Raw genomic sequence first — 12372 nt, forward strand, 5'->3', positions numbered from 1 at the left:
CCACTAATGAACTGTCCCTGCTCCTAGCTAAAGCCACCCTCAGGTGTGTGTCAGGTCCCATTATTTTTGCCTGCTCTCCTTTGTAATTTTCTCTCCTTTTTTCTGCATCATTTTCTCCTCTACCAGATCACTGCCATCAGCACACAAACATGTCATCAAGCTCCCATCTTTAAAAAGGCTTCCTCTTGACTCTCTATAGTCCTACCCTAGTTCTTATTTGGAAGAGCTGTGTATACTTATTGCCTCTGTTTCCTTTTTTCTCAGTCTCCCTGAAACCCAGTCAAGTCAAGCAACTGTCCCCACCTCTTGACAAGGTCACCTGTGCCACCACCTTGCCACATTCGGTTGTCAGTCCTTAGTCACTTCTTCCTTGACCTCTCAGCAGCATTGGATACTACTGCTTATTTTCCCTTGGGAAACTCCTTCTCCACTTGGCTCCTGGAGCCCCACACTCATTGGCTACCTCGCTGGCTACTTCTTCATGCTCTCCTTTCTGGAACCTTCCTCTAAGGCAAGTTACCCTGTGAAGTGGCAAGTTACCCTGATTATAGACCGGAACTCAAGAGGAAGAACAGCAGTTCTTGAGCCCCATATTATAAAGTTGGCCAAAGACAGTTATCTCCATCATTAACTTTCATTTGGGGCAGCTCTTGGGTAACGTGTTAGGGAATTAAAAGTGGAGAGGAAGGAAGCTGTTTAGCTTTCTGAAGGTAACCACCTGAAGAAACCCAGGGGTGCAGAGATGTTGTTGAACATGGCTTGTGCCCATAAATGCCACGGGCCACCTAAAGTGTGACTGGCTGTTTCCCATTCACAATGAAAGAAAAACAAGTTTTCCTCTTTAGAGGGAGCTTCCATAATTACACTTCCTGCAAACTGAGGATCAGAGGTTGTCCATTCAGGAAATGCACAAAAGGATGAGCTGAAAATGTAATTTCTATTCTGTTTTTAATAGTCACATTTGACGAAGTGATAGGGAACTTCCATGGTGAACAACAGATTACTGGAGAAAAGGGAAAGAATTAGCCATTTTGTAGGTGAGGTGAGACTGCTGTCCCAGACAGGGAGAAGGGCAGGGAGTTACACTTGGTCAGGGTCTGCTCAAAGTGGCTTTGGAGGCCTAGGGCTCTGGGGGACTGGGTTTTGTCCACTGCAAGGCCAGGCCTGCTTCCAGGATCTGCATAATTACCTTCCCAAAGCAGCTGGCTACCGTCACTCACTTGTTCATTAGTGTGTCTGGGGGCCTGTTTCTGGGCCTTCACTGCACCTGGCCTTGCAGATATAAGGATAAATAGAACAGTCTGTCTGTAGGTAGTTAACAGCTTATATGTTCAGAAAAATTCAAGTTCCCTTAATGATACCAAGCAAAGGCCTTCTAAACAACTTCAGTCCTATTTCTGTGTCATGAGGAGAATTTTCTGAAACTGCTGGACCCTCTAGAAGGCAGTTCCTGGCCCATGCAGAAGATGGGTTAGATCTATTCAGACACACTCTGGGAGGAACCAGAAAGAGTAATTACCAGCTTTTTGCTTCCCTGGGCTTTTACCTGATGCAGCAGGCTAATGGGAGGTCACAGAGGAGCCAGGATCAGATGTAAGAGACCCATGGGAATCTCAGGGCTAGAGACGGCCCTGTAAGTGAAGAGCAGGCACAGAACACAGGGCTTCATGAAAAGGAAGGCTGTGGAGAGAGAAGGTTGAAAAGGCCAGGGGAGGCCTCACTGTGAGGGAAAGAGAACAGAAAGGCCAGGAAGTACTGTTCCATGTGTGTGGCCGTGGTGTAGGAAAGAGGGCAGCAGACCCCCAAGAGCCGGAAATAACTCCTGGTATCTGGTAAACAGGACAGATCAGCTGGACAAAGTCTTCAGAGCTTGGTCACTCCTTCCCATCTGCCCCTTTGGTATCATGACAAACTTAGCTCTGGGGAACTTAGAAGCGTTCTGCAAAGTGGGTGACGCCTGAGCTCTGGAGAAAGGTGGGATCAGCCAGACACCAGTGGGACAAGCTTGGCCCTAGGTGTGGTACCTTGGAGGAGGTGAAGCCTGAGACTTTAAGGCCACACAGAAGTCAGCCAAGAGCAGAAGAGAATTCTAGGCAAAGGGATCAGCACATTCAAAATCACAGAGTTGGCAGAAAATTCATAGAACCCTGAGGAGTTCAATGGGTTGGAAGAATAGGGTATATGTGGAAGGTGGATAAACGTCCTGCCTCCTTCTCAGGCTTGCCCAGATCTGTGCTCACACCCATCTCTTTCCTCACCTCCACCAAAGCGCCTCTATCCTGGGTATCAACCCTTCTTCCCTCCCTCTCATACTTATGTGCCAGGAGCATACTATGCACCAGAGGTATTTGTACTAGGTACCAGAACTAAGTACTGTTACGTGCCTGTCCCTGCCTATACATGACTCCTGTCCTTATAATGACCTGGTGCCATAAACTGGGGTAATTCTGGTGTAAAGTCGGTGTAAAGTCCAGCCAACTAGAATAGATGCTGGCCTTTTAAAACCATCTTGGTCATTCTGTACATACTGACGATTATCATTTCGGGCTGTTAATACTATGATGTCCATTTTGCAGATAAAGAAGGCTGTGAGGATTTAAGTCAAGTGGCCAAAGCCAAAGGGAGAAAAATGGGGATTCAGACCTAGGCTTGTCTCAATACAAGGTCTGACTATTAAGCACTCAGACTCACAAATTAAAATTTGAAAGTGTGAGGGGGTGATGATGGCCTGACATGCCACAGGGCACCCTGACAGGCCATCTGGCCCCAGGTATGTGGTAGGACTCGGGAGTAGTGCAGGTCCAGGGCAGGCCGGTGGGGTAGGAGGATGCTGTGGACTGGACACGCCAGCTAGACTTTCACACCCGAGCCACACTGTGTGAGGAGCTAGCAGTGGGGGCCAGAGGTCCATGGTCACTAGGCCAGCAGCATCCTGGATCTGGCTTCTGTGGAAGAAGGCAGCTGGCCTGTCCTCCAGCATGATCATTCCTATTGCTGTCCCCCTTCCAGTTCCCTCCTCCCCTAAGAGCAGGGAGGCTTCTCTGGTCCCAGTTGAAACAAGTCACCTGAGCCTCTGTCTTTTCCACAGTCTCCCGAAAAGACTGCCAGCAGTATGTCAGCACACGAGCAGCCCTGCTCACCGAGGACCAGCCTGGGGCGGCTGAGGCTCTCTGTGAGCCAGCTGGGGTGGGCACAGAGGAGACCGTCAGCAGTCCTGGGGAGCGCTTCACCCTTCCAGCACTGGGTTTCCAGAGGCCCCACCGTGTAGTCAGCCCTGTGGGGTGAGTCCCAGGTGTGTGGTACAGCCGGACTGGCTGGGAGACAGTTCAAATTATGTGCTGGAGCTCCTGCTCAGCTCCAGGCATGGCCCTGCCCTCTTGGAGCTGTCTGCTGTGATCCTCAAGCCCTCAGTCCCACCTTCCTTGTTCCACCAAGGATGTGATGCTGGGCCGGTATTCGGAGCCGGCAGCATGGCCCCAGTGTCATTTTCATGTGGCAGACTGGCTCTAGCCCCTCCCATATGTGGGGTTTCAGGTAGATTCCAATGACGAGTCCTGCTGGGGTGCGTTGGGTCTGTTCCCAGCAACCACATATAACTTGTTTTTGGGGTCTGTTTGCCACGGTCATCCCTCCCTTCTGCCCTCCCTCCCTCTCAACCCTTTTCAATTCTGCATACGGTGTTCCTTTTTCTATTTTTGAGCATGGCTATATAGTTTTATGTTTCATTTCTCTTAACTTTGTATTTGGAGTTAAAGATTAAGCATGAGCTTCATCTTCCATGTTTCCCCCTGAGTCCTGGAATTGCTCACCAATGTCCTAATTGCCCACTTAGCACTGAGAACACACATCATAGGCTTCTGGTCCTGGACTCATCAGTAACCAGCTGATGGTGTGGTCAAGCCCCTTCCCCTCTCTGGATCTCCTCTTTGGTCTGTAAACCAGGGGAGTTGGAGGAGGGGATGGGAAAGATGGGAGCAGCAGGCTTCTGAAGACTAGTGATATCCCCACTTATGTGGGATCTGGAATTTAATCCTTAGCAAGAAGACTCGTTGCACCACCTCACCCACACGGGGAAATAGGCAGCCTGATGTCATGGAGAGAGAGTGGAGAACTGTGAGTCAGAAACAACTAGGTTCTAGTCCCACTTTGTGTCTGTCTGGCTATGTGACCTGGAGCAAAAGTTAATGCTTGAACTCCAGTTTCCTTACCAGTGACAGGGGACAGCAATGTCTGCCCTCCCTGAGGGGGTGGGGGGCTGTTGCCAGGAAGTTACAAGGCAGTATGGATTAAAAAATAGCTCACACCTAAAGTTCTCTGTGCATGCAAAATATTATTTGGCACAGCTTGGGCTCCCTGGGAAGCACATTCTGAGACATGTAGAGTGTTCAGGATGTTACCAAGAAGTGCCCTTGGGATTGGCACCTATGGAAGCGAGAGGGAAAGGGGTGGGGCAGGGGGAAAGCAGGAGGGAGCAGAGGAGAAGCTGGGCTGTGATGCAGTCCCCAAAGCCTCAGCCAACCCTGTGGGGGAGCTCTGGAGTTCAATGTCCCCTCAGACTTGTCCTGCATTGGGCCAAAATGGTTGGGCTTTTATATTCCCTCATCACGGGGTGAGGACATCCCTGGCAGGGCAGGACCGTGGGCGAGGCAGCTCTGGAGCTGGGACTCTGCCCGAGGCAGCTGACAGCCCTGCCAGTAGTTGGGCATCAAGTCTTTTCTCGAAGGAAGATCTGGGTGGTGTGCCTCCACCCCCACCTCTTTACTGTTATTACTTACATGCTCCTACCTAACAGTCAGCCTGTCCTATCAAAGACTTGATATTACAGGGCTCCTGACATTATGATACTATTCGCTAGCTCTCATCACACATTTCAGATGCATGATTTTAGTTTTTAATTGCTGAGAAAAGAATGGGAAAGTCCTCTGCTGTCTGCTGTGGGACCCAGAAAACTATTCCATCCAGCTTTGCCTGGGAGCGAAATAGACTCTGCTGGGACTGGCTATAAACAGGAAATCAAAACCAATGAATTTAACAATGAATTGACTAAATTAAAAATGCTACATGTGTACACACGACGATGTAAATCCATCTGAATGTGAGCACATGTGGGGGGCACTACTGTGTAAGTACATGTATGATGACCTGGACAAGAGAGGCTGCAGGGGCAGGTGTCCAAGGTAGACATGCCCACGGGAATTGGCGGGTATGCTTATGAGAATGTCAATTTGTGTGTGTAGACTTCATTCATTCATTCACTCTCCAAATACTTATGAAGCATCTAGAATGTGCCAGGCACTGTGCTGGGAACTGGGGAATGAGAATAGATGACATAGTTTCTGCCTCTGGAAGCTTATTGTCTCCTGGGGAGACAGACAACTCCACGTGGACATTTGGGGTACAGTGTGGTAAGAGAACTGACAGAGGAGCACAGGTGACTGTGGGAGCACCTGGTGGGCACCTGAATCAGACTCGGGGAGCAAAGGCTGCTGTGAGTCCTTCCCTGGGACAGGAGACCCTTAAGCTGAGTCTTGAAAGGTACATATGAGTGACTAAGGGGCAGAACTTTCACACGCAGAGAGAACTGACAAGGAAAGGGGTTAGAGGAGTAAACATAACAGTGGGTCAGAGGACAGAGAGATTGGTGGGGGTGGAGTGGGGCCCAAAGAGGCAGATCCTCGAGGCCTGATACTTGCAGTGGGGCAGTGTGAACTTGCTCATGAAGAGGGGGTTGACGGCCATAGTTTCATCTTAGAGGTGCTTTCTGGCAGCAGCGGGGGGTAGTGGAGGCAGGTGGATTGCAGGGTCCAGATGTGTCCCCATGTTTATGAGGATGTACACACATGACTGTGTGTGTGTGTGTGTGTGTACATCTGGAGTCTGCACCAGGTGTGCCGCCCATATGGACTTGTTTTCCACTCCCACCTTCTGGTCTTGGCAGCCCAGTGGGCTCAGGGGGATGGCTGTCCTGCCTCTGACTCATGAGTGAGTGCCATGACGGGGGAGCCGGTCAGGGGCTAGCCAGCAGGTGTTTCCTTGAGGGCTGTGGCCACACCCCTGTCCGCGGGGCTGACAGTGAGGTGACCAGCAGGAGGGCAGGGAGGGAATGCTTCCTGCCACCAACCATTGCTCTTGGACTGTGCTGCCCTGTCTGTGCAGAGTGCCCACTTCTCTGGGTAATACTGGGCTATCCCAGGCCCATACATCTAGGGTGACAGACTGGTGACAGGCTGGGGGGTTGCCATATGTCAGCTCTCCCTTACTGGGTCTCCCCTCTCTGGCTACCCACTCTTCAAGTGCTGAACTCATATATTTTGATCTTAATTATCTAAAAATATGCTAAACTGTGCTATCCTGCCTCTTAAAAAATGTATGCCCAATCCAAAAACACACCCCATTCATCACATTTCTTTAGCTCTTAATGTGGGCCACAGGAAAGGAAGAAAGATTTGGTTCTGTAATAGTGCATGGTCTAGGAACAGTACGATGAGTGATTATGTACTTAGAATTTAGGGTCCAGATTTCAACTCTATACTTACTTTCTGCATAAACTACTTACTCTCTGTGCCTCAGTTTCTTCATTCTTAAAACAGAGATAATAAGATCACATAGGATTAAATGTGTAGAGTGCTTAGAACAGTGTCTGATGTATAATACATGTTCAGCTCTAAACCTTACTTATTATTATCTGGGTTTGAACCCTCTTAGGTTTAACCCTAACTCATTTGATGAGAAGTTGTGACCTCTTTGGGTCTCATCTGCAAAATGAAAGGTTGGCCAATCTTTTACTCCCAAGGAAGGACCAACACCTGTCCCTCACCAACTTGTTCTTGTCCTGACATGCATCTTTGGTTTTAAAACATTCTGCTTGCCAAACTCCCTCTATTAGATGCTAACTACATGTCATCAGTGTTTCTGTTGACTTTTACAAAACATTAGGAATAGCTCCCAGTGCTCTTACTGAGAATGCCTGGATCAGGAGAGATGATATATGAGGGACCCCCCCCCCCCCCACCCAACCCTTCCCTTCCAGTTTCACATACTGGCATCTCCACAGCAAGAAGCAAGTGCCTTCAGATACTTCTGGTCCATAGAACAGGTAACCAAGTTGATCCTGAACTAGAAAATGCTTCCCATTGGCTTTTGGAGCACCCTGGGGCCCTGGCATCAATGCCTTTCACAGTTATCATTCTGAGTAACACACATTCTAGCCAAGTTAAGAGAAGGGACTGTCCTGATTCTGACAGAGCTGCACCTAATATTTGGAAAATCCAAGAGCGAGCTATTGGGGCTGGGGAAGGACATTTTTAGGGTAATTGATGCTTTGGTCCGATGAATCCTCTGTGCTAGTGCTTTTCATATATTAGCTCTTTAAATTTTCATAATAATCTCCCAAGGCAGTTATTATCATCCACATTGACTAGATGATAAGACTACAGCTCAGAGATATGATTAGCCCAAGTTCAACCAGCTGGAAAATGACAGCACTGTTTAGTATTTCTTTCATGTATTAAATCCCATAATTCTTACTTTCCTTTGAAGCAGTAATGACATCCATTTTATAGATGAGGAAACTGAGGCTTAGCAAAGTTAAGGGACTTTTTCAAAGTCACAGAACTAAATTTAGCCAAGTGGGAGTTGAATCCAACATTAATGCTCTTTCTTCCACAGCTGCTGGCAGCAAACTAGCTAGGAGGTGCCCCCACTTGGGCATCTAGGGGAAATCTGTGAGAAGGCATGAGTCCTTGGTAGCTTTGTCAGGTGGGGTGGAAACTTACCTTGGATGTCATCATTGAACATGCAATACTTGTTGCGGTATTTGTTGAGCAGGCGGAAGGCATTGGCATTGGCAAAGTCTTCAAACTGGATGAGGCAATTTATTCCAAACCTGTGGGAAGGGAAAGGAAAGAACTCATGATTGTCTCCCCAAGGCCAGTCCCTGGCAGATCCCAACCTGCCCTGGGAGTGGGGAGGCACAGGACAGATGGTGGGGGGTGACATGGCTCATTCAGTGGGGTTTTTGCCACTTGGATGGCTCTTGGACTCCCTGGCTCTGCTTTCTCCATTATGAATGAGGATGGGGAAGGGAGAGAGTAGGAACACCAGGCTTGGTGGGTCAGCTGAGCCTATATTTTTGTCTCTAATGTAGGCTGGTGGCTACCATGAGTTATGGATGGCAGACCCTGAGGGGTGATGGAAAGACTGAGATGGGGCTTATGGCCATCTGAAATTCTAGCAGAAAGCTCACTACCCACCCAAGTGCATGAAGAGACCTCGACTTTCCAACCCCTGGGGGGCCTGGAGAGCCTCTGAAGCCTTCAAACATCTCTCTGGGTGAGTCTTGAGACCTGGAGTTCCTCCACTAACCAATGTGCAGGTATAGAACATCAGTTAGTGAGCTTGTTCAAAATACAGACCACCAGGCCCATCCTCCTGAGATTCTCACTTAGTGAATTTGGGGCAGGGTTCATGAATGTATATATATTTTTCCCTCTGGCTTTCTTGTGACATAATTGACAAAAATCACATATTTTAGATGTACAGTGGGATACTGTGATATACATTATGAAATGATTACCACAACCAAGCTAATTAACACATGCATCACCTCACAGCAACACCATGTTGTGTGTGTGTGTGTGTGTGTGTGGTGTGGACATCTAAGAAAACTCTCGTAGCAAACTTCAAGTATACGACTCAGTAGGAACCATGAACTGTGGTCACCATGCTGAACAGGAATCTGCATCTTTATCAAGCACCCCAGATTGTTTGGATTCTCACAGTCTAGAGAACTCTGAGAAACAATGCCTGGGTGGGTGAAGACAATGCCCATTAAGCCGCCTGATGTGCCTTTTTAAAAACTATGCTACAACTGACTCCTAGATTTCACTCCTAGATTTCAAGGTCAGGGAAAGTTTGTCTTTCCTACAAAATGGCTGTATCTGTAACCCATTTTTCCTGTTGACATTGTGAGAAAGCTGAGAGTTCAGTTTTCTGCTCCTGGGCTGAAGGCAGCATCAGGCCAGCCTTTCTGCACACACCCTTCCCCTTACTCCATTCTTGCTTTTGATCGTCATTTTGATAGTTTTGATCTATTGTGTCTTTTCTTGGAAACAAGCATGACACAAATTATTAAAAATTACCTAATGCACAGACAAAAAAATTTCATCTCATGGGTCCATTTGTGTCGAATATTTAATTATGTTCATGTTCATTGAGAAAAAGTGCCTTGATTGACCAGCCAGGAGTGTTGAAGCATGAGATGGGGAGAAGGGGTCTGTCACTCCCAACCTGGTGTGAACTAAAGGCTTAGGACCAGTGTGGGACCAGCTGTGGAAAGAAAGATTTATGACCCTGCTAGAAAATGTGGGTGGGGCGCATACCTGGTGGGCTTCCTGTGCTACCCGGGGCATCTTTCCAATGAGGCTGTTGTCTATGATGGGTGAGTAGTCCTGAAATAGCCCAGAAACTTCTATTTCAACTTCATAATTTTGTGCCTGGCTTACCCTATATGGTAGGAATCCAGCAGCAGGTAAATATTTGCTCCTGTCATGGTCCTTCCAGAACCTTAGCAAGTTAAAGCTGTTGGTGGGGGGACTTGGAGGTGGGTTCATGTCATAGCGGCAGAAATGGAGAGGCTGTGACTTGCCATAGTCCAGTACTAAGAGTACCGGGCATGGGTCAGCAGGCTTGTGGGCCTCACCTGGCTCTGAATGGTCTAACATCTATCCCTTCACTCCTTTATTCTGCCTCAGTTTTTCATCTGTCAATGGGCACAGTAATATCTGCCTGGCCAACTTCAGTGGGCTGTTGTGAGGATGAAAAGCTGGGGTTATTCTGAAATTGTAAATTGCTAAGCACACATGTCATTTTGGCCACAATTCCTATTCATTCACAGAGCAAGTGCTGTTTGGGGTGGGGAAGGGGGCTCTCTGTATCTCCCAACCCACCATCCAGCCCCGTTCTCCTTTTACAGTGAATACAACTGAAAAATAAAACGTCCTATGCACAAATACAGTGCTATTCTTGCTGACCCAAAATTTACTGTGAATTTTTTTCCAGGGTGTGAATTTCAAGTATTTGGATTGGGAGGGGGACAGAATGTCTTTGGTTGCTGGTGACATTTTGCTATATATAATCCTCACAAGACTCCCAGTGTTGCTCCACGACTGGCCTGGAGCTAAAATGCTGAAAAGGTCAGATAACAAAGCAATGCGATGCACGTTCTTTTTCTTTCTGTCTCTCTTACACACACACATACACACACACACACACACACACACACACACACACACACACACACACACTTGACCTTTAAGCAATACCAATCTGAGATAAAAATAAGGCAAAATTATAAATACCTTTGTTCAATGCACTACTACTCTTTCATATTAAATTCAGTTTTTTATGAGTAAAGTTTTATTTTACTTTTTATTTTTTACTTATTTTTTAATTCCAGTGTAGTTAACATACAGTGTTATAGGAGTTGCAGGCGTACAGTATAGTGATTCACCAATTCTATACATTACCCAGTGCTCATCGTGAAACGTGCACTCTTAATCCCCTTCACCCATTTTACCTATCCTCCCCCCCCCACCTCCCTCGGATAACCATCAGTTTGTTCTCTATGGTTAAGTCTGTTTCTTGGTTTGTCTTTTTTCTCCCCCCTTTGTTTGCTTCATTTCTTAAATTCCACAGGAGTGAAATCATTTGGTATTTGTCTTTCTCTAGCTGGCTTATTTCACTTAGCATTATATTCTAGATCCATCCATGTTGTTGCAAATGGCAAGATTTCTTTTTTATGGCTGAGTAATACTGTATTGTGTATATATACTACATTTTTACTCATTCATCTATCGACGGACACTTGGGCTGCTTCCATGGTTTGGGCTATTATAAATAACACTGCAACAAGTACAGGGGTGCATATATCCCTTTGAATTAGTGTTTTCTTGTATTCTTTGTGTAAATACACAGTAGTGTGATTATAAGATCATAGGGTAGTTCTATTTTTAGTTTTTTGAGGACCCTCCAAACTGTCTTCCACAGTGGCTGCACCAGTTTGCATTCCCACCAACAGCATACGAGGGTTCCTTTTTCTCCACATTCTTGTCAATACTTGTTGTTTCTTGAATTTTTGATCTTAACAATTCTGATAGATGTGACATGATATCTCAATGTGATTTTGGTTTGCATTTCCCTGATGATCAGTAATGTTGAGCATCTTTTCATTATCTGTTGGCCATATGTATGTCTTCTTTGGAGAAATGTCTGCTCATGCCTTTTGCCCATTTTCTTTTTTTACTTGGATTCTTTAGGTTTTTGGGTGTTGAGTTGTGTAAATTCTTTACACATTTAGCATGCTAACCCTTTATCAGACATGTCATTTACAAGTATCTTCTCCTATTCTGTAGGTTGTCTTTTAGTTTTGTTGGTTATTTCTTTTGCTATGCAGAAGACTTTTATTTTGATATAGTCCCAATAGTTCATTTTTTGCTTTTCTTTCCCTTGCCTCAGGACACATATCTAGAAAGAGGTTGTTTCGGCTGATGTCAAAGAAATTACTGCTTATATTCTCTTCTAGGATTTTTATGGTTTCAGGTCTCACATTTAGGTCCCTAATGCATTTTGAGTTTATTTGTGTGTAGGTATAAGAAAGTGGTCCAATTTCATTCTTTTGCATGTTGCCTTCCAGTTTTTCCAACACCATTTGCTAAAGAGACTGTCTTTTTCTCTTTGCTTATTCTTGCTTCCTTTATTGAAGATTAACTGAACATTTAACTATGGGTTTATTTCTGGTCTTTCTATTCTGTTGATCTATGTGCCTATGTTTTGCCAGTACCATACTGTTTTGATTACTACAGTTTTGTAATATAACTTAAAGTCTAGAATGGTGAGGCCTCCAGTTTTGTTTTTCTTTTTCAAAATGTCTTTGGCTATTTGGGGTCTTGTGTGGTTCCATACAAATTTTAGGATTGTTTTTTCTAACTCTTTGAAAAATGAATATGCTGTTGGTATTTTGTTAGGGATTTTATTAAATCTGTAGATGTTTTAGGTAGTGTAGCTATTTTAATAATATTTGTTCTTCCAGGGCATGAACATAGAATGTCTTTCCATTTCTTTGTGTTGTCTTCAATTTCTTTCATCAATTTTATAGTTTTCAGAGTACAGGTCTTTCACCTCTTTGCATATCTATTACTGATTTTAATTCATGGTTACCACTAGGTTTGTACATAACATCTTCTATATATAGCAGTCTATTTTAAGTTGATGGTAGCTTAAGTTTGAGCCTATTCTTTACTCCTTTCCCCACCACATTTCTGATATATGGTATCATACTCTTTTATTTTGTGAGTCTCTTGACTGATTTTTACA

The 12372-nt window shown here is 45.6% G+C and overlaps 1 protein-coding gene across 3 annotated transcripts in view; it reads right to left on the bottom strand.

The window, feature by feature from the left end:
* ME3 (malic enzyme 3) overlaps window positions 1-12372 on the bottom strand; it is a 184160-nt gene that overhangs the window by 15135 nt on the left and 156653 nt on the right. For all 3 annotated transcript variants that reach the window (XM_019450034.2, XM_019450033.2, XM_019450035.2), the window contains one exon: window positions 7776-7885. In XM_019450034.2, coding sequence (XP_019305579.1) covers window positions 7776-7885 — 110 coding nt within the window. The remainder of the gene's footprint in view (window positions 1-7775; window positions 7886-12372) is intronic.

The sequence above is a fragment of the Panthera pardus genome, unplaced genomic scaffold, assembly GCF_024362965.1.
Source record: "Panthera pardus isolate Hobbes unplaced genomic scaffold, ASM2436296v1 HiC_scaffold_12, whole genome shotgun sequence".
NCBI lineage: Eukaryota > Metazoa > Chordata > Mammalia > Carnivora > Felidae > Panthera > Panthera pardus.